At 41.3% G+C, this 24455-nt stretch overlaps 1 protein-coding gene and 1 long non-coding RNA gene across 19 annotated transcripts in view; one reads left to right on the plus strand and one right to left on the minus strand.

The window, feature by feature from the left end:
• Positions 1-24455, minus strand: part of NF1 (neurofibromin 1) — a 241518-nt gene that overhangs the window by 88697 nt on the left and 128366 nt on the right. For 16 of the 18 annotated variants that reach the window (XM_072645004.1, XM_072645003.1, XM_072644999.1 and 13 more), the window contains 7 exons: positions 21019-21154; positions 16720-16782; positions 12289-12447; positions 11676-11773; positions 10096-10242; positions 8744-8890; positions 6544-6654 (listed from right to left, as the gene is read on the minus strand). In XM_072645004.1, coding sequence (XP_072501105.1) covers positions 6544-6654; positions 8744-8890; positions 10096-10242; positions 11676-11773; positions 12289-12447; positions 16720-16782; positions 21019-21154 — 861 coding nt within the window. The remainder of the gene's footprint in view (positions 1-6543; positions 6655-8743; positions 8891-10095; positions 10243-11675; positions 11774-12288; positions 12448-16719; positions 16783-21018; positions 21155-24455) is intronic. The other 2 variants (XM_072645006.1, XM_072645010.1) reach the window with 1 other exon arrangement.
• Positions 1415-8553, plus strand: LOC140527815 (uncharacterized). Its single transcript, XR_011974931.1, has 3 exons — positions 1415-1552; positions 2130-6929; positions 7738-8553. It is a non-coding gene; the product is annotated as an uncharacterized lncRNA (long non-coding RNA).

The raw sequence follows: 24455 nt of genomic DNA on the forward strand, positions 1-24455 counted from the left end.
TAAGCCTCAGCTTCTTCATCTATAAAAGGTGTACCATCTACCTCACAAAATTAGTGTGATGAAATCTTTCAAAATCTTAAAAGTATCATATAAATGGGAACTCTTATCATCCTGAAGCACAGTTTTATCAGTATTATTTGTCTCCCCCAAGGCCTAACACAACACTCTGCACACAGGGGGTGCTTACTAAAATGTTTGCTGACAACAATGATCCAAGACAATTCTGAAGGATTTAGGATGAAAGGTGCTGATCATCTCCAGAGGAAGAACTGGTGGAGCCTGAATGCAGATCAAAGACGCATTACTTTATTTTTCTTGATTTTTTAAATTTGTTTTTTTTCTCAAGGCATGGCTTACATAGAAATGTTTTTTGCATGATCACACATGTATAACCCATGTCAAATTGCCTGCCTTCTCAGTGGAGGGAGGGAGAGATTTTGTACTCAAAATCTGAAGAAAAAAAGAATGTTAAAATTGTTTTTAACGTGTAATTGGGGAAAAAATAAAATACAAAATTGAAATTAAAGGGGGAGGGAAAATAAAATGTTAGCCAAATTGAACTGAATTAAGCTTGGAAAGCTCTGCTACATCAGAGTGTTTTTAAGGAAAGCAAAAGTTTAAGTCAGAAACATGTACTGACTTGTACATTACTTTGAATGTGTTTTAGAAATGCCTTTGTCATGTTAACACCAGGGTAAATTTAAAATGCTTGCCAATGTTGTGATGGTGCCCGTGCAACACAACTCACTCAACTTCCTGGTTTATGCCATTGCCAAGGAAAGGACAAAATGAGGTCTTCCTCTCCCTCTCCTTGTGCCCAGCATTAAGTAAAGTACCACTTTAAGAATTTTTTTTTTTTAACTTCACAATTTCTGAGAAAAAAAGAAGTTAGCTAATTGATCCAGTGTGGAAACTTGTAAGTGGGTTGGTCTTTTAAAATAAGGAAATAAAAGAATTGCCTCATGAATGTATCAATGCTTATATACCTTTTCATCACAGAACTAGAGGTACATGAATAAGTTCATTCATTTTCTAATAGGCTATATTAATCAGTTGATTAGAAATTAATTTTGGCATGAATATGCCAAACAATTATGGCAGAAAATTACTTTTAACAAGAAATATAAACAATGTTTCCCCTTAAAACAACATATAAATTTGATTTTTTTTCCTCTTAAACCAGTAAATCAAGATAAAGGTACATTCTTAAGGACTGCTGGGCAAATGGGTCTGGAGATTAACCAAATGACATTCACCAAAGTCTTTGGAATAAATTGGTAGCTTTTTGCAAGGCAGTAAATTCATCTGAACTCCTTGATCTCTGGCTTTCTTCCATTTGTTGACACCCGTTGCTCTGGAAAATACTATATAAGAGAAAAGCAAACAGAGTTTCCTATTGGAGGGTTTTCTGTCCAGAAGCAGGTCACTTGCGGCACCAGCTACCAAATGATATTTAAGCAGCTTGGGAAGGAATGAAAAGTCGGATGCACCAGTGAAGGGCAGAAAAGACGACTTGTTTCTAATCTTCAAAAGAAAAATAAAGTATCAACAGGTAAAGACACCTCAATCCTTTAGTTCTGACTATGACCTTAAATATATTCTTTCCTAAGAAAGTAGACATAGTTCTGCATTTGACCAGAGAGGCAGATTATCATTTTTAAAGCTAATTGCTTCTTTATTTTGATGAAAAGCTGTGCAATTCCATTTCTTTAGCTTTACTTTTTTCTCATGCTTGGATCATCGGTCTATTAAGGAATATTGGAATAGGAATAAAAAGACTTAGATTCTAGTTCCAGCTCTGCCCCTAAGAAGTGGTGGGATCTCCACTGGGCTTCAAGCAGCACCAAAAGAATGTGGGAGGGTGCCATCAAAACAGGAACCTGTATCACTCCATCAGTAAGATCTGCTGGGCTGCTAGCCCTCATCTTAGCCCCTAACTCCTCTGAATCTTCTCCTGGCTTGAAGTAAAAATAGGAAATTTGGCAGTTCCCTCCTAGAAAGAATTAGAGGAAAAGGAGCACTCACTAGACCACTGACTGAAGGCAAAGATGAACAGATGAGGAAATTAACATCTGTGAGATGCTCTTTGATGACAAACGTTGGCATCCATTTGTATTATGTTGAAACAGGCAAGAAGATGGTGTCACCACTGTGGCTGATCAGCTTACTGCTTGCCCTTGGCGGAGTTCCTCAGACCATGGGATGAAGTAATCAGTCTGATACTGCTATAGCTGCAGTCGCACACACCCATAATAACATGACAAACAGCAGTCCTGTCCTCCAGGCGATGGATGGCCCTTAGCTGCTTTTCTTTGTGGTGCCTTTCATGCTGCTTTGTGGGTTAGTGAGATGAACTTTCTGAATGTGGTCTATTCATTGTCATCTATTACAAAATGGAAAGCTTTGGGGAAAGTGTTCCTCTCTACTGCACCTCAATTACTAAAGAATTGCCACCACCATGCTTTATGTATTTTTAATAAGTTGGTTGTTTCTGGAAGTCAAGTAACTTGATAGCTCATACATAGTATTTACTGAACAAATGCTTGGTGAATGGATGGGAAAATCTCTTTTTTTTTTCTTTCCTCATGGTTTTCCATTAAAAAAGCAAGCACAAATAAGATGTTGATTGTCTTCAGGTTTATAAAACTAATCTCCAATGGGCACAATGTAAATAAGGGCAGAAAAAGGAGAAGAAATTCTTGGTGTTGCCATACTTCATTCATAACATTTTTAACCAAGTGTACAGGGCAGCGTGTGTGTGTGAGTGTGTGTATGTTTGTGTAAGACATTCATTCAAATCTGAATTTATATCTTAATTATGACAACTTCAGAAAGAAAAAACTCTTCATTGCTTCTGGCCCAAGGGAGCCAGCTGATGGATTGGGCTGTCATGTGAGGCTGGACCAAATGGCCAAAGGGAGCTCACTGGCCTGGGCAAGAATGCAATCCATAGCTAGAAAACAATCATGGTTTCTGCCCTTGAGATGATGGAATTTTAAGATTTACGAAACACTCCGTACACATCATCTCATGTGACTCTCATGCAACAAGCCTTTGAGATGGGCACTTATAAAGGGTCGTTCCCTTTTTGCAAAGGGAAAAATGATCTTAGGGAGCTATGGTGCCTGAGCCAGTGGTGGAGAGAGGGTTCAAAGTCAAGTCACTCACTGACAAGGTCTTTATCTTTGCTATTGATGGAGAAGGTCACTTCCAGGAGTCAGACCTGGAGTCAGGAAAACCTGAGATCAAATCTGACCTCAGATACTACTAGCCATGTGACCATGGGCAAGTCACTTAACCCTGTTTGCTTCAGTATCCTCATCTGTAAAATGAGCTGGAGAAGGAAATGGCAAACCACTCTGGTATCTCTGCCAAGAAAACCCCAAATGGGGTCACCAAGAGTTGAACACGACTGAAAAACAGCTCAACAACAACAATATCCGTACACTTCCCTTTGGCACTGATGCTTTGCCAGTTCCCTTCTCCATTACATTAACTCTTTATTCACTTCAATGGCCAGTCAAATGGCTTTATTAAAAACATCAAATCCTTCCCCCCTTTGGGAATTTTGTTTAATGACATTTCAATCATTACCAAAAGCTCTTGAAAAATACAAGATACAACCTCAAAGCAATCAAAAGCAAATGCTACAAAATTTTAATGAAAAATTATGGCCCCTAAGAAAAGATAGGAGGAGACACCCTGTCCCCATCCCTACCCTGCTGCCATCTCACTACTTTGCAGGGATGGGAAGTCTACAGGTATGGAACGTTACATGTCTTTTCAGACTTTTTTGGATGGATTGGTTTTACTGATTTTTCCCCTCCTCTTCCTCTTTTTTTTTTCTTTTTTGTCTTTTTCTTTGTTTAAAATACTTGTCATCTGGGATAGCTCTTTGGGAGGAGAAGAAATGTTGGGAGAAATTTTGGTGATGTAAAAAACTAAAGATATCAACAAAAAGTTGTTTAAAAATAAAAATACAAGATGAATCTAGTGTCTCTGTCTCATAGAGACCTTTGTTTTAACTGAGACTAAACTCAGGAAGATCTGAGTTTCCTCAGCTACAAGATGAGAGGTTTGAACTATAAGATCTCTAAAGTGATTTCAGCTCTAAATCTGTTACAATCCTCCCCAGTCTATTCTTAAGAGGAAAGGTGAAGGCTCAGGCCATGCCAGACAGGAGTGATAAGCAAGTGAGGAACAGAGGAAGCATAGCTGAAAGAAATTAGAGTTACCAGGCAGAGGGCGGAATGCCAAGGCTTGTCAAAGAGTAGCTGGAATCAGAAGTTAATTTACAGAAGCAATGAAGAAGTCAGAGGGTCAAAATGGCCAGTGCTTCTCTTTAAGCAGAGCCTGGATAACCACAATGTCTTCTCCTTAAAAGAGAATGGCTATGGACAGCTGGGATCCCAAATGAGATCCAATCCCTTTTCCATGCGACTGCGCTACGCTCATTTATACATATACACCTTCTGAAGACAGAAGCAGGTCTCAACTCCTAGGGCACGAAGATGTAGGAGAGAACGCTCAAAGGGCACTTCCAATGTCACCAAAACAACCTCCCATGCCCACAGGACACATGACCTAACCTCCATGACTGATGTTGCTCCCTACTTGACTTTTTCTCCCAACCACACATAAAGGCTTCTCTCTACAGGAAGGGCCTTTGTGGCTCAGGCCCTGAAAAGTCCAACTTTGCATGACAGCCCAATCCATCAGCTGGTCATCTTGGGCCACCCAGGCTTCTCAAACTACTCAAGCTCAGTCAGAAAGACTGAACATTGTCCAGTAAGGGCTCTTCTCCAGCATCAATGATGCTAATCACAGCAAAGTGCAACCACACAGCTGTGGTCATTCTGCAGACTAGCATTGGCCCACAAGGGTACCTGCAAGTCACCTTCTGGGCAGGGAGGGAAAGCCCTATTACAGAGAATAAAAAGAGGAGGGCCTAAAGCAAGCATCAAGACACCTGGATCCATTGGGAAGAAGACCAGTGCAGGGTGGTGGGGAGGACATCAGGAACTGGGACAGGAAACCCTGAGAAGGGAGGGAAAGTAACCAGGCCTATTTGAGTTTTATTGATTCCCATGTTTCAGTTCCTCGCTGTAGAGAAGCATGCTTGATATTAAGAAAAAATTCCTCACCATCACAGCTATCCAGAAAAAGACAGATTGCCTTGGCAAACAGCAGGTAGGCCCTACCACAAGTCTTTAAGCAAAGGTAGAATGATTTAGAACCAAGGTTCTAGCCATGGACCCTTACTCAGCCCCCTTCCCCTGCCAAGAGTTCATGAATTTGGATGGGGAGAAAAATGACTCTCACTGATATTTCACATGTCCTTCCATATCTTAAGAACATTATTCTGAGAGTTGATGCTAGAGGAGGCCAGGGTACCAAAAAGGTGAAGATGTTCTGTTTTCAAAGGACTCTGGGTGATACAGGTTACCCTCAACTGCCTCTGAAGCCCCATCCAAATCACAGGCTGTGAAAAGCTTAGAACTGTCATTGGCAAACTCCCCCTTCCCTCGTTCCACTCTCCTCCCTAAACTTGCCATGACTACTACTGACTCAATTCAATCTCTTTCTGATAGGCTCTGTGAGGGAGATGGTTTTGCAAAGGGAATCCTTTACTACTTCAGCCTCCAGGCTTCCAGGCATGCCAATGAGGCAGGGAAAGATGGGGTTTGGTCACCTTCTGTCCCCTTGTCCAGATTCAACATTTGAGCACATGACCTTCTAGCCTTCCAGGACACAGCTGGACAGAGGAGAAGGGTTCTGGAGGCAGGTTGGCAAGATGGCATGAGGAGGGTCAGGGGGGTATTCTAGATGAGCCTCAGCCCTCAGGTGGCTGGGATCCAGTAGTCAAGAGATGGCAGTTCCTTTTTCTGCTGAATTCACCTGTCATCTCTTCACAAGAATGTTCCCACTTTTCTCTTTGATTCTACCCTCTGCAGTCACTGGGCACCCCACACGGCTTTGTCAGATGCTCCCAGCTATTCCGACTCCCTCTCTCTGCCCACATATTCTGGCTGCAGTGGGTCTCCATCTGCCCCTTCACCCTCACCTGAGAACATACTGTACCTCCCCAGGAGAAAAAAAGCCGTCGGAGGCCAGAGGTAGTATTACTGTGGCTATCCTGGGGCCTGGCTTACATACAAATAAGCATGGAATAAATGGCTTGTTTGGGGGAAGAAGGCAAGTGAGTAATGGTCAGGCATCACTTGAGGGTAGTGAACATGTGCATACATTGTGACTGACCCCGGACAAGGCCAAAGGATTCCAATACTACTGCTCGAAAGAAGCAGCTTGGTAATCATCAGACAATAGTGGGTTTTCCGATAGACACAGAACAAATTCCAAAGCCAAAGAGAGTCATCATTGGGGACAACCCTCTCTGATGCTCTCCTGCCCAGGGCCATGTCTCCACAGCTCCAGACAAAAGCCTTCCCCTTTCATACTAGTTAGGTTCACAGTCTATCTCTATCAGCAAGCAATTTTACTTTTAAAATCATGGTAAAAGAAACAAAAATGCAGCAGCCTTACCTTCGTGTGACATAATAAAAAACGGGATTTCCAGCCTTGGAAGTGCCTGCTTGATAGAAGATATTTAATGTTTTCAGAGCCTTGAACTCCTCTTTTTCATGTACCTGGTGCCTGAAAACAGCAATAACAGCTCAGATAATTAACAAGCCAGTTTGGAGGACTACAGGGTCTTATTTGTAAAGTCACTTCTTTATCCATCCAGATCTGAGCAGCCAGAAGAAGGAAACTCAGTGAGAATGCTCTAGAGCAGGCCTTCCTGGCTGCTTCCTAGAGGAGTGAGACCAAATGAGACAATGGGGCATTCCAAGCAAACTGAGGAACACGGTTTAGAATGGACCCATGGGATCATCTTTGGGGACAGGAAAATAGGTACTCCCTAAAAGAAGGTGAGGAATCCAGGGGTGTGTGTGAGAACCTGTGTGGGGGGGAAAGAAGGGAGTGGGGGATTGATGGCTATGTGTGTGCACATGTTTGAAGTACACAAAGTGATTTTTCTAAAGAAGCAAAAGGGCTGTAGTCCTCCAGGATTGTTTAAAAAGAAGTAAAGTTTTATGTTTTAGTACTCTGTAGATGCTCATTTATATAATATGAAAATTCACATAGAGGGAATCCTTTCTTAAATGGAGTAAATATCAGATGTGGCAAAATAACAGAAAAATCTGTTGGGGTTAAAAGTTAAAAAAAAGTTGTCATGGAGTCACTTGGGCATCATCTGAATTACTGTGACCTGGATGTCAAATTCTCAAGTCCCTCATCTATCTGTGGAAGATAGTCTCCAGAACTCTGAGGGTATTAATATATAATTCTTAGGTTAAAAGATAGGTTTTCAAGTGTAGAATCAACGGAAATAGTTCTTGATGCACCACATCTGAGGAATGTTTCTGTTTCTGGTTTAATGCTTTTTGTTCATATCACAGAAGCACTGAATGCCCTTGTTTAGTGAGCATTTGTGATGTACAGGGAACTACAAATGACACCTACAGAGCATCAGCAAAGTCCACCATCCCAAAACCTTCTTCTTGAGGACCTGTATAATCAATCAGACACACCCTCAGGAGGCACAGCTTCACTAGCCAAGCCCCTTTTGGGAACTCACGAGTTAGGTCTCTGCACTACTGAAGAATTGTGTATTGTGCTGTCCTTTTTGAAAAGGAGGTTATACAAAGGTTTCATGGAACTTTTACACCTTTCCAGGTGGGGAGGACCTGTCAGACTTTAGGATTTGCCAGCAGACTATTGGAAGAACAATGCGCCCATGGAACCAGGAAGGACTAAGGTAGAAAACCCCTTAAAAGGCATAATGGAAGACTCAAATCCTGGGGATGCTGGTAAGCCAGCTACGTTTCAAGAACTAAGACCCAATGACTTATGGGTACCTTTTAGATACTGAAAAAGCCAAAGGAAGTTCTCTAATTCACTGGAGAAATCTCTATGGACTTTAGGGGAAAACGATGGCAAAAAGGAACCAGAAAGAGAAAGCAACATAGCAAGGCTGTGATATGCATTCAAGAAGACACTCAAGTTATCAAAACCCCAGAACACTGAAAACGAAGAGGCTGCACATCAACTGGCAAATGGTCTACTAATGCAATGGAAGACTAACTTACTGTAAGAAATGATGAATGGGATGGTTTCTGAGAAACCTGAGAAGACCTGTGTGAACTGAGTCCGAGTAAAGAGGAGCAGAACCAGAAGGACAATGTGTGCCATCAGAATAATGTCATAAGAACCAACAGCTTTGAAAGTCATAAAGTCTCTGATCAACACAAGGACCAACTACATCTCCAGAGGATGGAGAATTCGAAGCCTGTGGCTGTCCATCTCCTAAAAGAGATGGAATAGACTGGGATGTAGACTGAGATATAAGTTATGTGGGCACAGCCAATGTGGGAATTCGTTTTGTTTGACTGAGGAAATGTTGAAACTTTTTTCCCCTTCTAATACTGGGGTAGGAGGGAAACAAAATTTATTTTAAATTAATTTTTTAAAATAAAAATCAAAGAAATCACATATTCCCCAAAGTACTAATTTAAAACAATTACACATAATAGAACTGGAGTTTCTAAAAATGGGCATGTGGTGTTAGAAGAAGATAAAGAACAAGGAAACCTTTCAAAAATGAAGGCTTGGATGCACAGACATGCAGTCCAATGAGAAGAAAGCTTTTGCATAACCTAACTCCATGGTTCTTCTTCCTTACCTTGTCATAAATTCCTCAAACTTAGAACTGGTAAGATTCAGGCTGGACCAGTGTGTGTCGGCCACAGGCTTGTGCTCTGGAGGGCCCAGGTAGGCAAGGAGTGTAGCCATCTTATCAAAAGGTCGCCTTCCAACAGCTTTGTGGTCTCTAGAGAGAAAAAGCGACTTAGCGAAGGCTCTATCAAAGAGCTGAAGCCTTCCCAGTACAACCTCCTGAGATAATCACTGTCACTTTCTTTTCCTAAGACAAAAAATTTGTTTCTTATGAAGCTGATAAATATATTTAAATTGAAAAACAAGGCAATGCAATTAACCAACCTTTGAAGGATGACAGGAAAAAACCCAGCAATAACTACAAATAAGCATGGAAAGATGAGAGGATCACAATGTACTTGTTCTAAAATTTAAGCTATTGGCAATACGTTAATCTTTTAAAATCTCAATAATAAAAATAACTCACATTAACACAGTGGTTTAAGCTTTGCCAAGAACTTCACTTATATCACTTCCTTTGATCCTCATGAAAAACCTGGGAGGTATGTGCTATTATTCCCATTCATCACATGGGAAAACTGAGCTAGGAGAAGGCAAGTGACTTGCTTATGGTCATACAGCAAGTGAATGTCTGAGGCCAGTAAGAATTCAGGTCTTCCTGATTCTGAGTACAACAACCTATTCACTACCTGAAGCTGCCTCCCAGATAAGGAAGCTGCTTCCTAAATTAAAGCTAGGACTGGGCCTCTCTAGGTGTGACATTTTGTGAGTCACTGAGGAGGAAAGAACATGTGGCTAGGTTTGGGGACTTTCTATCCTAAAATAAAGTCTGATCACACTGAGCAAGGTTGGGCAGCTGAGCAATGGAGAGACCAAGCCAGCAGTAGCTAGCCAGTGCCATGACCATGCAGCATCATTCTCATTTTGGGAGAGGGAAGGGAGCAGAAGATAGGCAGGATGTTGTTACCCACAGGGAGGCTTTGAGGTACTTCTGTGGGGTTTTCTTGTGTGAGCTTTTCAGGGATCCTGGTGTGAGGAACCACATTATCAGTCCATGAGGGGTTGAGGCACAGGTGATTCTACTAACAGAACATCTCCACCAAGTCAAAGACTGGAGGTGGGGGTGAGGGGTCATGACAAAGAACACAAATACAAGACAGACTAGGTTCATCTCCTAAAATGTAATCTATTTTCCATACAAAATAATTTTTGCACATAAGGGTTACGACAATTCTTTCCAAGTCATAACTCTTAACCAAACAAAAGATGAACTTTCACACACTGCTCACAAATGAGTAAACACAGTTCTAAGACTGTAAAGGGAAAAGTCTCATTAGGACAATAATTCAGATCATCTACCTGTTGCTTGAAAGATATTGACCAATTTTCTCTTGGTTGTTCCAGAGTAGACGATGCAAAGCCAGGACATTACCATCACTGATGAAGGAAAGGCTGTGGTTTATGGCATCACTTACAGGGCAATCAGATGCAATATCGAGGAAAAATCTACCAAAATACAAACACAGGAAAATTTTCAAAATCTTACACATATATGATCATTACACACTTGTACTGAATTTCTATTATGCCATGTTGGTACACCACTAGATGGCTGTGGTATCATGCCATCAATCATTTCACTGAGAAGGAGGGAGGAAGGGAGAGACAAGACTACAGTTATTATTGGGCCCTTAGGCTGACAAATGTGCCTTTCAAAATCAAATGTGAAAAAATGAACAGAGGAGATATTTCTGTCTGTCATAAAACTTTAGTAGAGGTAAGGATCTTCACTATGAGGAAAAGTGAACTATACAGTTTTCAAGCTTTAAAAAATGCCCACTCATTAATTGGGGAATGGCTGAATGAACTGTGGCCTATGATCTGTGATGGAATACTACTGTGCTATAAGAAATGACAAACAGATGGTTTCATAAAAACCTGGGAAGACTTATATGAACTGATACAAAGTGAAGTGAGCAGAATCAGGAGAGTACTGTGCACAGTAAAAGCAACGTTGTAACAAGGATCAACTGTAAAAGACTTTGCTACTTGGATCAAGACAATGATCCAAGTTAATTCCAAAGGACTGATGAGAAAAAATGCTATCCACTTCCAGAGAGAGAACTGACAAACACTGAAAGCAGACAGAATCATATTTTGTAAACTTTCTTTACTTTTTTCCGTTTGCAACATGGCTAATATGGAAATGTTTTGCATAACTTCACATGTATAATCAATACCAAATTGCTTGCTTTCTCAAGAAGGGAGGAGGGGTGAGAGGGAGCGAGAGAATCTGGACCTCAAAAATTTTTTAAAATTAGTGTTAAGACTTTTTTATATGTAATTGGGAAATATTTAATGAAATAAATATAAATATTTTGGGAGAAAAAAAGCCCAATGTTTGGTTTGGTCTTTTTCCTAAAGTGTACTTACTAAATTACAAATGTCAATATTCAGTTCAGATTTTTCAATGTCCTGACATGGAAATCAACGTAAAATAATGAAGACTGACTCCATCCAGGCCTTCCCCACAATGAAGACCAAAACAGCTATGGATCTACCCCTCAAGAGAGAAAGAAAGCAAGGTCTAGGCAAGAGCTCCTTCCCAGAACTGAGATGAGACATTCCAGGTTAATGAGGAAGAGTTTGGAATAGAGCTGTGATTTCAGTGGTCTAGACACTCCCAGAAGGACCCTCCTTCTGCGAATGCAGCCTGGACCCTCTTCTGCAACTTGAGACTTGCCCAGAGTCACACAACCAGGGAGTATCAGAGACGAGATTCAAACCCCTCTCAAGTGGGAACCTGCACCCAACGCACTATACTATGCTCTCTCTCATCCCCAAAGGGAAAGGAATAAGTGAATGAGAGAATGAACATTTCCACATGGTTTCAAAATTTCCTAAAGAGGAACTGGGGGAGGATACAGACAGTGGCTTACCTCCGTGCTACATCAAAGTTGCTTTTCACAAAATCGTTAAAAGGCCTCATATACTCTTCTTTTGTGAAGAGGACGTGATTGGCAATGCTCTGAAGTATCTAAATACAAAAAGGTGACCAGACAATGTAGACAACATCCAAATTATGCATTTCCTTTCATAACATTTCTCACTAAGTTTATTTCTTTTTCATATGATCAGACTTTGATTTCTTTCAGTTCATTAGATGTACTAGGTCTACCATTTTCTTCACACAGGTGATGATATCACATACATAGCATGACGCATATAACAAAAGCAAAATCCCCATATCTTTACTCACTAGACCACACCCTCAAATCACCAGACAAAAAGCATTTGTGTGGAACAAATTGCTTAAGAGAGGGTCTCACAGTGAGGTACTCCCTCAGATGTCAGGGTGCAGAGTGTCTTCATACATGAGCAAATATGCAATAAATTGAAGAAAAACAATAGAAAGCTAAATGACACATTTTCAATATTCAAAAAACAATCCAGAAAATGAAAATCTCATAGACTAGCTAGGGAGTTAAGAAAGGGGTTTTCCAATGAACAGGATGAAAATTAAGACAGCTGAATATCAAAGTAGTTCATCACCTTTGACATCAGCTTCAGTCCCCTTTCAATTCTAGGGAGTGGTTTTCTCTCTAAAATCCCTGCCTCGTAGGGAGAAACAACGGCAGGGTTGATGAATCTCAGGAACATGGCACTCCCCACGGCACCAATGCTGTTCTGAGGGAATCTCTGGCTAACAACCTAAAACCAAAGAAGTTAGAGTGATTAGTGCACAGCTTAAATTCAAGGAAGACAAAGGCTCTCATGAAGCCCATTCACATTCAGGTCTTGATTGCACAAATAAGATGCAAAAGAAAATAGGTCACAGACATGAAGCAGAAGAGAGGTCTTAATTTCAAAGCCATCAAGCAGATAATTTCACTGCAAGTGGAATGAAGCCCCTCTAAACTAGATCATAAAGAAAATCAAATAGTATAGATAACTTATACAATACAGAGGCCAAGTTCACAACTTCATGCTCCTAAGTGATTAACCATCTCATTTGGCCAATGGCCTCTCTCTGACTCACCCTGCATAAAATCAAGAGAGAACTGTGCTGAGATCCTCCTGAATGAGGCCAACCCTTCTCTCCCCCTAGAATGCTTTACAACACTGGGGGTGGTGTTCTATTTAAGCTATGGAGTGGGGGACCTCTTGGGGGGGTCTAAAAGAAAAAAGGACCCCACCAGCAAGGAAGAGAAGGCAAACAGCTATCTCATTCCAGAGTTCCTACCTTGTTTTGAAATAGAATTTTCCCTTATCTAACTTTATACTCTCAAAATGAAAAGATAGAAAAGAAAAACATCTTGAATAGGCTCCTCCTTACCAAACTATCTCTTGATATAAAGCTCTTTACTAAATGAAACTGTGATAGATTCCATGCTGGGAGGCACCTTGTAGCAGGTTTTGTTGCCCCCTGGCATGGCCCATCATGGATGCAGTGGCTGCTCCAGATGGGAAGGAAGGCTACTCTTGGGAGCAGAGGAAGACAGCAAAGGGCAAGCAAGGCAGCAGTCCTAGTGCCACAGGAGTGAGAATGAATTTGCAATCATGTATCAGAGGTGGGTTTGATGGGAAGAATTCATTTGTACAAACATCTTTTTGGAAACAGAGCTGTCTCGTACCTGAGAGAATAATGGCTACCTTTCACAGAGGCTTCTTTATTCTTGTGCTCCTAAGACTCTAAGAATTCAACAGAATTCTGTCCCAAGAGGGTTTCCTTCCATCTATGTTATATTTCAAACTGAATTCATTTAAAAGCCTCAGTTGTAAAATGTAAGCCCCCGAAGGTAGGGAGCTGTCTCACTAGTCTAACTGCAGCCCCAGTGCCTAGCAGATAGTAGGGATTTCATAAATGTCTATTGATTGACTGACTTTGACTTGCTTTTTGAACTATCCTACTTTCAGGCACAGCTTGCTTGCCAGAGGTATAATGAAAGAATTCCCTCATTTGTAGTCACTGTTGGTAAAATGAAGGCTTTCGAGAACTTTAGCAGAAGCATTAGGCATGGTAAGGGGTTTCTAAAACAGCTTCCAAAGCAGCACAGCTTCCAACTCTTGGAAGCATTAGGTTTGCAAATGTGACAGATATATTTATAAGAGATTTCTTTTGAATACCCCCCAAGCTTAGGAATAAAATTCTCAATTACTTCTACTCTTCTTGAATGAAAAGTGAAAACCCACCTTTGCCATCCATCCCCCAACACCATTTCCTCCACTCAGTTCAAAGCCACTAACCGTCTAACAGGACCAGCCATGAGGCCTAGTAAAATCTCAGTTGGGAGATTGTTCTAGGATATCATCATGCATCCATTCACTGAGAATATCAGCAAATCATCTCTGGAACCAGGAAATGGCAAAAATTCATAGCACCAGTAATTTCTTTGTAAGAAATTCTATAAAAGAGCCCTCTTAGGAAAGCACCATTTCTATCTCTTCTACCAAATGAAATGTTGCAAAATATTCAAGAAAAAAAAAAGCAGTAGAATTTTAAAAAAAGAAAATTTAAATCCACAGAAATGAAACATAAAATGTCCTCTACATATAAACAACTTTTTGATTCCAATTGTTTCTTTATTTTTGGTATGAATTATAACCATTAATTTAAATACAGTCAAGAAATAGCTCCAGGATCAGTGCTACCATGAATGCACAGTCTTGTAATGGTTGCACTTACAGTTATTGTTCAAAAGAAACAAAGCTTGAAATATATTTTCATCACAAGAAACAATAAGACTTCCAAGATCAATACACCTTTCTTCCAGAGACCTGGAAAGACCCTCTCCCCCTTTTTTCAATTAAGCAACCAAGGAGCTCCCAAATTGACACTTGGGAAGTAGTATGATGATCCCTTTTTGGATTACTCTGCAATGTCCTCTGAACCATGTTGGGGCTGGCTCCCCACTGGACATTACTACTTACTTTTGTTACGATTCCACAATGCCCCATAGCACCTGTACTAGTGTGGAAAAGGCATTCCAACATTTCACATTATCCACAAACTTTCAAAATGTCATTCAGAAAGTACCTCAGGAATGGCAGGAATGTTTCAGAGAAAAGCTGAGCAAATTCAGGAAAAAAACCACAATGAAGATAGACAAGAGGGCTAAGAAACATGCTCTAGAGAGGTGGAGGCTAGGACAGAGGCATCAGTCAGCACAAGGCTTAGCATACATCGTTAATTACAACATCATGTCAGTGCATAGGAAGTTAAACTCATTTGTGCTGAGGAATAAAGACTGAAGTATTAGAAAGAAATGTTTAGTCAAGGAGTAGAGATGCAGTGTATTCTAATTGCTATTAGCAGGTTTAATTAGTATTGCAAAGCCAAGAAGAAACTCTTGAGTAGGCATGCTTAACGGTGGTGCCATTCTACAAACCACACTTCTCAAAATTTAAAAAGAAAATTAATTATATAGGTAGCTACTATAACCTAAGGCATTTTATTTTTTAAATTAATTATTTATAAGTCATAGAATCATTGTCCACAAGTTCACATGGATTAATAGGACCCACCTAAAAAACTTAGATGGTCTGAGCTCAGGAAGATGAGTCATCCTGACTCCAGGCCTGACACTCTATTCACTGTGCCACTGGGCTCCTCCTTAAAACGAAACATTTCTCTAGAAATGACTTGTTTTCCTTTAAAGAAGAGGGATGCCAAACTATAATTCTGAAGCTTATTTTCTAAAAAGTAAATAATGCCTTCATAGAGTCAGGAAGACCTGAGTTCAAATGTGGTCTCAGACACGAGCTGTTTGACCCTGGTCATTTAACCTCTGTCTGCCTCAGTTCCCTCATCTGTAAAATGTGGGTAATAATAGCACCTATCTCCCCAAGTTTTGTGTGCATCAAATAAATAATCGTTATAAAGTACTCAGCACAGTGCCTGGCACATAGCACCAGTCTATAAAAGTTAGTTATTATTACCATAATTATTAATTTGAGCAAAATAAGCCATAAATGTTCTTTTGCGAATTGATTAGACAAAAGAAAAATGGGTAGAGGTTGGGGTCCAATAAAACTGAACAACAAACTGGGTGAACATTGTCAAAATATCAGAGGACACCCTGTTTTCCAGAGCTAGGGCCCAGCATGTAAGTTGTGCCCTGAGCTTGGCATAACAACGATCCTTTGCTCTCACCCTCTAGTGAGAGTAATTATCGTATCGTTTTGACCAGCACCAGGTGTGCTCTGGTTCAGACAAGCCCAGACAAGTACCCATATTCCGGGCATGAAGGCCTGCCATGAATCAAACTTGCTCCGTTGCTGCTGTTAGCCCTCGCTGTCAGGGTTCCAGCTCACTGTGTAACCACTGGTATAAGTACTGAAATCTCCCCACACTGACTCTGGTTCCCCCACTAGGGGCCAGCCACTGGCACAAGTATCTAGATCCAACCATTTCCCTCACTTTGAAACTAAACTCCTATTTGACTCCCAGCTCTCCTGTCTGTAGCCTGCTCTATTCAGCTCCAGCCACCCACAGGTCACAGGAAGGTTCAGTCCAACTGACAACGTTTAGAAAGGGAAGCTTACCCTTCCCTTACAACTATGGGAACTAACTCATATCCCTTACAAGTAAGCTGTCATTTATAAGATAAAAAAACCTACTCCTACTAACTACTGTAAATCAAAAAACAAAAATAAAAACAGATTCAGCATTTTCTAAGGCCTTGAAATTAAGTTTCTTTTGCATTCATTTACCATTAAAAATGATGGCAAAATTAGACCAGGAATAGCCAATGTAAAGAAAAAACCCCAAATGCCTTTGAGTTAAGTCAAACCAAAGGCATGCAAAAAATGTTTAAATATAACTTAATTCCAGGGTTAATTGAAATGAAAGTTACTTGTGCCAGAATTAGTAGAATGATTTTAAGGTGAGAATTCATTAGGCTGAGGTGAAGATGTTCAAACAGCAAAGAATTTTTGTTTTGCTTTGAAAGAAATGGCTAATAAAAAGGGCTCCAGACTTACTGATTTTTTGTTTTCCTTTTTTTCTTTTACGGTAGCTTTATTCAGTAGAGAGTGGCAAGTTGCCTACAGAACAGAGATGAGCACAAACAAGTCACAGCACCAACTACATACAGCAACAAAAACAATGTTGACTTGTACAGAAAATTAAACAATCAATGTAACACAAACTGAACAGAAAATGGGATATCAACTCAAGTTTGATGATGAAATTTAGTCCTGGATTTTGATTTTACTACATTTTTCAGTTGAAGCCCTAAAGATAAGGCAAGGCAAGTGTTGGGTTTAATCATGTCTACTATTTCTGGCTAGAATACAAGCGTCCTTTGAGGGGCAGCCTCCATTCCCAAAGTCAATAACAGAACATACTTGGTTTAGAGTTTCTTTTCCCTTACATGGTCAATGTCAGCATGGCCTTACACTCAAAAGTGGTGAACAACAAATTATTCCAAGAGATCTTTAACTAAGGTATACAATTCTCAACAAATGCTTTTAAAAAGGCATTACTGGGAAACAACAGGTACTGAGAGAGACAGACTCACCAAGAAGAAACAAAATGACTGCCCATTAGTTCTGACTTTTGTATCATCATCACTTTACCATAAGTACTTTAGGGCTGTCTCCACCTCCAACAGACCAATCAGTGGGCATGGGGGGTGGGGATGGGGTGTGTGTGTGTGTGTGTGTGTGTGTGTGTGTGTGTGTGTGTGTGTGTGTGTGTGTGTGTGTGTGTGTATGTCTCCACTGACACATATACACATATATATACTACCCAGGTGACAACGCTTACCTTAACACAATCTTAAACAGCTTCTAAAATAACAGATGTTGCCAATATATAATCGAAAAAGAATCCCATGCCTGGGAACGGTAGTTACAGGTGCTCAAGCCCAGAGAAGATATTCTCAAGACTGCCCAAGCATCTCATTCATGAAATAGAGAATACACTGATCTGCTTTCCCTACCAGTCAAACAAGTTTTAGAAGGCATCAAGAACTATTGTCAGACCTAAAAGGAGTAAAAGAATAAAAGAAAATGTCCAAATAACTAAGCAAAAGAGAAGCAGTGCTAGCAGCAGCAGCAGTATGGAAAAAGAACCTTTAAAAGGGGGCTCTGCATCTGAGCTCACCACCAGCTGCTCATGCTGATGCCTCACAGGGGAGTACAGGTGATGCTGGGCTCTTGAAGACTGTTACTGGAGAAAAGGCTATGGCAAGTTCTATCCTGCTGAAAAGGCTTGAAGGATGGTCCAGTAAAAGACAGCATCTGCTTTTTCAAGTCTAAGCCAGTATGCCACCTTTTACTGGACCATCCCCTTCAAGCCTTTATAACCTCTATATGAACTGAATGCATCCTTAAAGACTTCAGACTTTCATAAATAATGTACTACAGCAGACACAGCTTTACAGTCACAAAACTGACTAGAAGACACAGAGAAGACAAGATCCCCTGTGCTCACTAGTTCTGGGGTCAAAGAAGACACTGACTTTAAGGCTTCCTTCCAACTAAGTGTCTTCCACACCTGTGTTAAAATCATGAAAGCTTTCTCAGAGTGTAACAAGACATAACTTGATTCAACTCCCTTGGATGAGGTATAAAACAGAGAGACAGATGCTTGCCATGAGGCGTGCTAGATGAGGAAGACCTGACTTCAAATCTAGCTCCAGAAACTTACTAGCTGCCTGGTATTTGGCAAGTTCTAGTCTCACTTTCCATGAGTAAAATGGGGCTAACACCACCTAGCTCCCAGGGTTGTTCTGAGAACCAATGAGATGGCATATTTAAAGCCCTTTGAAAATACTTAAGTCCTAAATGCTACTGTGAGCATGTTATGGTCTAAGACCTTTTGCCATGTCACTGAGGATAATCCAAGAAGAGGGCAGAAGATCTTCCAGCCATAATCGGCACAAGTTCATTCACAAAGAGAACCCTATCAATCCCAGAGTCTCCTTCAAGAGAAGATAATCTAACCAGCCACACAGGCCAAATCAAGTGGTCAAAGCATGCCTGTGGTCAGCCTATGATGTGGACACCCCATTGAGCTCATCCATCAGTACACAGATCTTGGATAGACCCTGTAGGTGATGCATGAACTGGGCCTAGAATTAAATGGGAAACAGAATGGCTGGTAAGGCATTTAGTATGCTGGCTACTTTTTTTTGTGATCCCAAGCTTCTCCTTTTTTTGTTTCTAATTTTTCTCCTAGTAATGCTTTATGATTGCAAAAAATAAAATATCATACACTGAAGTTGAAGGTCACCCAAAAGCACTAGGCAGATGTAAGGTGGGTGCCAGAGGGTTTCAGTTACCAACAGAGAATGTATAAGAAAGGCAGTGCGAATGATGCCAAGAAGACACACAAGTGGAAAAGCAGAATGGCCAGTCATGTAGCAAGGGGATAACAGCCTCTAATTTCTAGCAAAGTCAAGGAATCTATAGGAGCTTCCACAGGACACTGGGTGGAGGCCCCCTGGAGAATTTATGGGAGGGCAGAGACTGGAAGATGGATTGTGACCCACACCTCTGGAGTCTGAGACTCACACTGATGAGATCACAGAGAGACTAATGAAATCATGCACATTGACACTGCATACTCTCGGGCTACGAAAGCACAAAATGAATCATTTAGGAGACCACTAAATATTGATTTCTTCCACTGCATTTAAGGACTAGGATGTATGAATATCATTCAACAATGTCCTAAACACAAATAAGAGTTCTTTCCCCTGAAATCCTCAAAAGGAGGGTTTCCATTGGAAAAGACACTGAAGCAGGCTGCCTCAAGAGCTGGCGACAGTCTCAGGCTTCATTACGGACCTAATGTTCCCACTAAGCACCTTCCTTGACAGGTATCCTTGCTTCTGTTGCTCAACCAATGAAAGATCTCCAAACCCAGTAGAGCTCAGAGGTAGAGATCAAAGAATATGAAGATGCACGTGAACTCTACCTAATCCAAAGGAAGAGACCAGGTCCAGAAAAGGGGAATCTAAGGCAGTGAAGGTTTGTGGCTGAACCAAAGAGAGAAGCCAGCTTTCCTGCCTCCCATTCCAGGAGACTGTAATGATACCAAGTAGAGGCCCCCAATCAATTATAATCTGGTCACCCCAAGTTGCTGACCAAACTACCATTTAAATGGAACTTTTTTCACTGAAGTCCATATCACAAAGAACACAAAATGGAACTTTTCAACTAATCCTCGTAAAGTCCAGCACAAGAGAGGACAGTGTCTTTTGGGTTCAACACAATTTTCCAGCAAACTAGTTTGACCCTCCCAACAGTTTCCTTGGGCTTTCTTTCTTTGCAAGTGCAGAAAATCCACAATATAGGAAAAGACATTTACTTCAACGATTGCTTTATCTACTGGGTATATTTTGGGAAATTTATTTTTACAGACAGAGATGACACATTTTAAAATAGTACATGGGGGCAAAAATGCAAGCCCCACACACACTGAAGCCTGAAACAGCTGCTCAAATGGGGGAGTCTCACGCATGTAGCTAAGCAACTAAAGTATGGTACTAAGACTATGGGCTGGAGACTCTGGAGACTTTCTTGAAGGAAGATGAGACAGAAACACATGCCTAAGAGGCACCAACTCCCACACCCCCCAAAAATGCTGGAACCCAAATACTTTTCCAGAAAGACAAGGCTCTCTGTAGCCTACTGGAACATGACTTATTCCACTGGTATTGAGAACTTTCTGAACATGTGTCTGGCAATGGTCACTGAGAGCCACAGCACCAATGGTCCCCAGATAAAGAACCCACTGAAGCCAGGACCTGTCTTTGCTGTGTGAGGGAGGGGGGTTCATGGATCACACTACGTTACAGGGAACGGTGAAAAGAACAAGAGATACTTGACACAAATACAAAAATCACACCAAGAAACAACCCATCTCCAGTTTGTTTTAATACAAGACAAAACAAAACCTGGGAATGGAAGATTATGGAATACTGTCTCACATATGAACAGGATAAGCAAAAAAAATTTTCAAATACAGTTCTACTCAAATACCATTGATAACCCTGACTACAGGTGTCCTTACATCTATCACTAACTCTATAAGAAATGTGGTTTTTAACAGGATAATAATAGGGCACTAACCGCCCTCCCCCTCCCCCCTGCCCCAAGTTGTTTGCTGAGTTTCTTCCTTCTTCTAAGCCAATCCAAACTAGCTGTCCCTAACCAGACCTGAGCCAAGGCTTGACTGGCCCTCCATGCTCAATGGTCACATCCCTCACATTCAGTATCCTGGTTAGAGCAGCTCAGGGTGGAAGGTAGCCACTCCAATTCTAGGCCTACCTGATATAAGCAGTGACACACACTGCGGAGCTGAGGGGGGAACTCTGAGGAAGAGCTGATGATGGCATGGAAGAACTTGTCTGTCATCTGCAGGAGATTCCGCTGGTTGTCCTCCAGGCTCTCGCTGTGCTCTAACCTGCACAAGGTGACAAAGGAGGGCCAGACCATTGTTTATCAATAAGAGCTGGGGGAAGCATCATCCCCATCTTCCCATGCCCCAGACTGGGAGTATCATATCACATCTTGGGAAACCCCCGCTGTCCTCTTGTCCAGAAGAGAAACCTACTGATACCTCAGTGCCCTCATTTTACTTCACTCCACTCCATTGATCCATTCAATCAATATTACTGAGACCTCACCATGGGCAAGGCACCGTGCAGACAACAGATAATCTGTCTCCATTGAATTGTACTCTTGAAGGTCACTGACCTCCTACAAACAAATTTCATTTCTAGCTTTCCTCTTCTTGAATAACTCTGAAGCATCAGACACCAATGACCATCTCTAACCTTTCCATCCTCCTTCAAACTCCCACCTAGAGAATCTTGCTTCTCCTTCCCCCTCTCTCCCATTTCTGTGGCTTCCCTTTCTCCTTCCTCAACTTAATGGGAGTCTGCTTCAAGAGTCAGCGTATGACCACTGGGTAATCCCTTGCACTCTCATACTTGCAGAGCTCCTATCTGAAACAGTCAATTATGCACTGGGAACTGTTATTTAAATCCTTACATCTTGTCATATCATAGTGCAGCCATATCTTGTACTTCCTTTATCTCTCAAAGTGCACTGTCCAGTAGGAGATACCAAATAACAACTGATTCCTATCCACTGTTTTGGATTTTCTTGATAACAAGAGTTCATGAACTTCTTGGTGTGTTTGTCCTTTGTTGCCAAAAAAGACCATGCCATCAGAGAAATAATGACATGACTTACACTTGACTTTGTTTTGAGCGAGGGAGAGTTGAACAGGTCACCAGCCTCACTTCTCCTCCACAGTCATCTGAATCCAGTGACCAGATATTCATCAGGATGACTGGAGATGACCCAGGATGAGGCAACTGGGGTTAAGTGACTTGCCCAAGGTCACATAGCTAGTGAGTGTCAAGTGTCTGAGGTGAGATTTGAACTCAGGTGCTCCTGACTCCTGCACTGTTGCTCTATCCACTGCACTAGCTAGCTGCCCCTGAACTTCTTACTAACCAGTCATTTCCTGTCTAAAGACAGGAAGGAAGCTTTATTCCAGTCAAATTCAGTGGGTCTCAATCCCAGAAACAAAAGGACTCAAATATGTGGTGGGACCTGGGCTCCAAAGGGTGAGAGGCTCTACACTGTAGAAGGGAATGACTGAGGATATTCCAGGAATGAACCATAGATTTAGAATAGGAAAGGATCTGAAAGGTTGATTTCATTTTTAAAACTATACATATTCTATTAATAATAATAGTAGAGGGATTGTACGTTAACAGGAACACTAATATATAGTAGGTGGAAAGTCATTTTGAATCATGCTAGGATAATGACCAAAATGTCCATACTTTCTGACCCAGAGATCTTACTGCTAGGCCTATAACCTAAGGAGGTTCAAAATAAAAAAAAGAAAGTTCCACAATGGAAAGAATGCTAGGCCAAGAGGAAACAAATTCAAATCCTGCCTTGGCTACTTACTAGCTGAGTGAACCTGGGCAAGTCACTGAATCTCTGCCTCAGATTCCTCAATTGTAAAATGGGGACAATAGCAGCGTCTCCCTCACAGGGTTGTTGCAAGAATCAAATGATATTGCTGTTAAGTGCTTACTTAACACAGCGTCTAGCACATAGTAGGTACTATAAAAATGCCTATTTCCTCCCTCCCATCTTCAACAAAACATTTATAGCAGCACTTTTTGGAGTGCTACCAAGAACTACCAAACAGATGCCCATTGCATCGAAAAGGGCTGAACAAAGCATCATGTGTGACTGTGAGGGCCTGTGGCAGTGCTGGAAGGATCATGGTTTATGAAGAATGGAGAGAAAATACAGAGGAAAACTTCCATGAATGGATGCAAAAATGAAGCAGACAGAACCAAGTCATATAATCATCATGCCTGAGTGAGGGGAAAGAGCAAGAGTGACAAAAAGAGAGCTGGAGCCCCCATCTAGAGAGTCCACACTTGGCCCAAAGAAGAGACAGACAAACGGAGCTCGGGCCCTTCTCCCTACTGGAGAGGAGCACCGAAAGCACATCAGAGACGGGGATGTGTTCTGGTCCTTCACAACGAACCCCTGCTCGGGACAAAGGAACAATAATGAAGTAGGAAGCTGAGCCTCACAGGGCACATGCTCTTCTGTCTCAGCAGTGCCCCACGACTTTGCCACTAGGGAAGAGTTCAGGTTGCCATGAATCTTCTTCAGGATATTCATGGGTTATGCCATTTAGTCAGAATCTGACTTTGTTTTAGGGATCTGTCTACAGACAATGTCACTGAATATGTCTTGCCCCCTTGATTTATAGCTGAGGAAACCGAGACCTCACTGGAAGTCAGACAAGTCCAGGAAGGGGAGGAAAGGGGCAGGTGGGGGGAGGGGGAGAGAAGGTATTAACAGATTTAAGCCTAGGAAATACCATTCATAAGAACAGGGAAGTTGTAATGGACAGCCAATCAAGGAGAAGATGAATCTGGTATCGAACAGCTAGGTCATGGGGGAGGTCAGAGAGGACACTTGGCTGTCCAGTTCAAATGACAATTCCTCTATGAAATCGTCTCTGGTCCCTCCAGCCCAGCAACTGACGTCTGTTCGCTGTTTTTTTAAAAATATTTTGATAGTTATGTTTCAAGATAAGTGGTTTCCTTCATAATCTGATGTGTTTTATTTTATGCATTTACAAACAGGACTGTGAGCAAGACACTGTCCAAGGGATCTGGGTCATAGGAAAAGGTGAAGATATCTGCCCTGGGCCGCTTCCATCTCTCCCATCCTCAGCATGACAACGAGTCACAGGGGAATTTTGTGCAAGCATCTCACTTTATTTTAATGAAGGGAAACAAAAAAGATTAATTTAAGGATATCCTCAAAATACTTCATTTTAGAAACATGAGCAAAAATGTTATCCATATGCATGCCACATCCCACAAGCCCAGCAGCCAAGAGACAGGGAATGTCTTTGAATGACAAAGATTCATCCTGTTTCATCTCCATCAATCTTGGCTGTCCCCTCATTCAAATGTAAGCATGTTTATAACTTTTTTAACATGATGGGAAGGCAACAATAACTAGGAGAAGCAGCAGACGTCTTTTAGGGGCCTGATCCAACGAATAACCAGCTACATTTTAAAATGTCTTGCTATGGAGGTCATAAGTAAGCAGAATTGTTCACATTGTCTCCCTCTAATTTCCTTTAACTCTCAAAGACCATTCAAAAGGTTTGCTTGGCCAACTCAAGAGTTCCATGTTCATGTATG

Source organism: Notamacropus eugenii, chromosome 2 (assembly GCF_028372415.1).
Source record: "Notamacropus eugenii isolate mMacEug1 chromosome 2, mMacEug1.pri_v2, whole genome shotgun sequence".
Classification (NCBI taxonomy): domain Eukaryota; kingdom Metazoa; phylum Chordata; class Mammalia; order Diprotodontia; family Macropodidae; genus Notamacropus; species Notamacropus eugenii.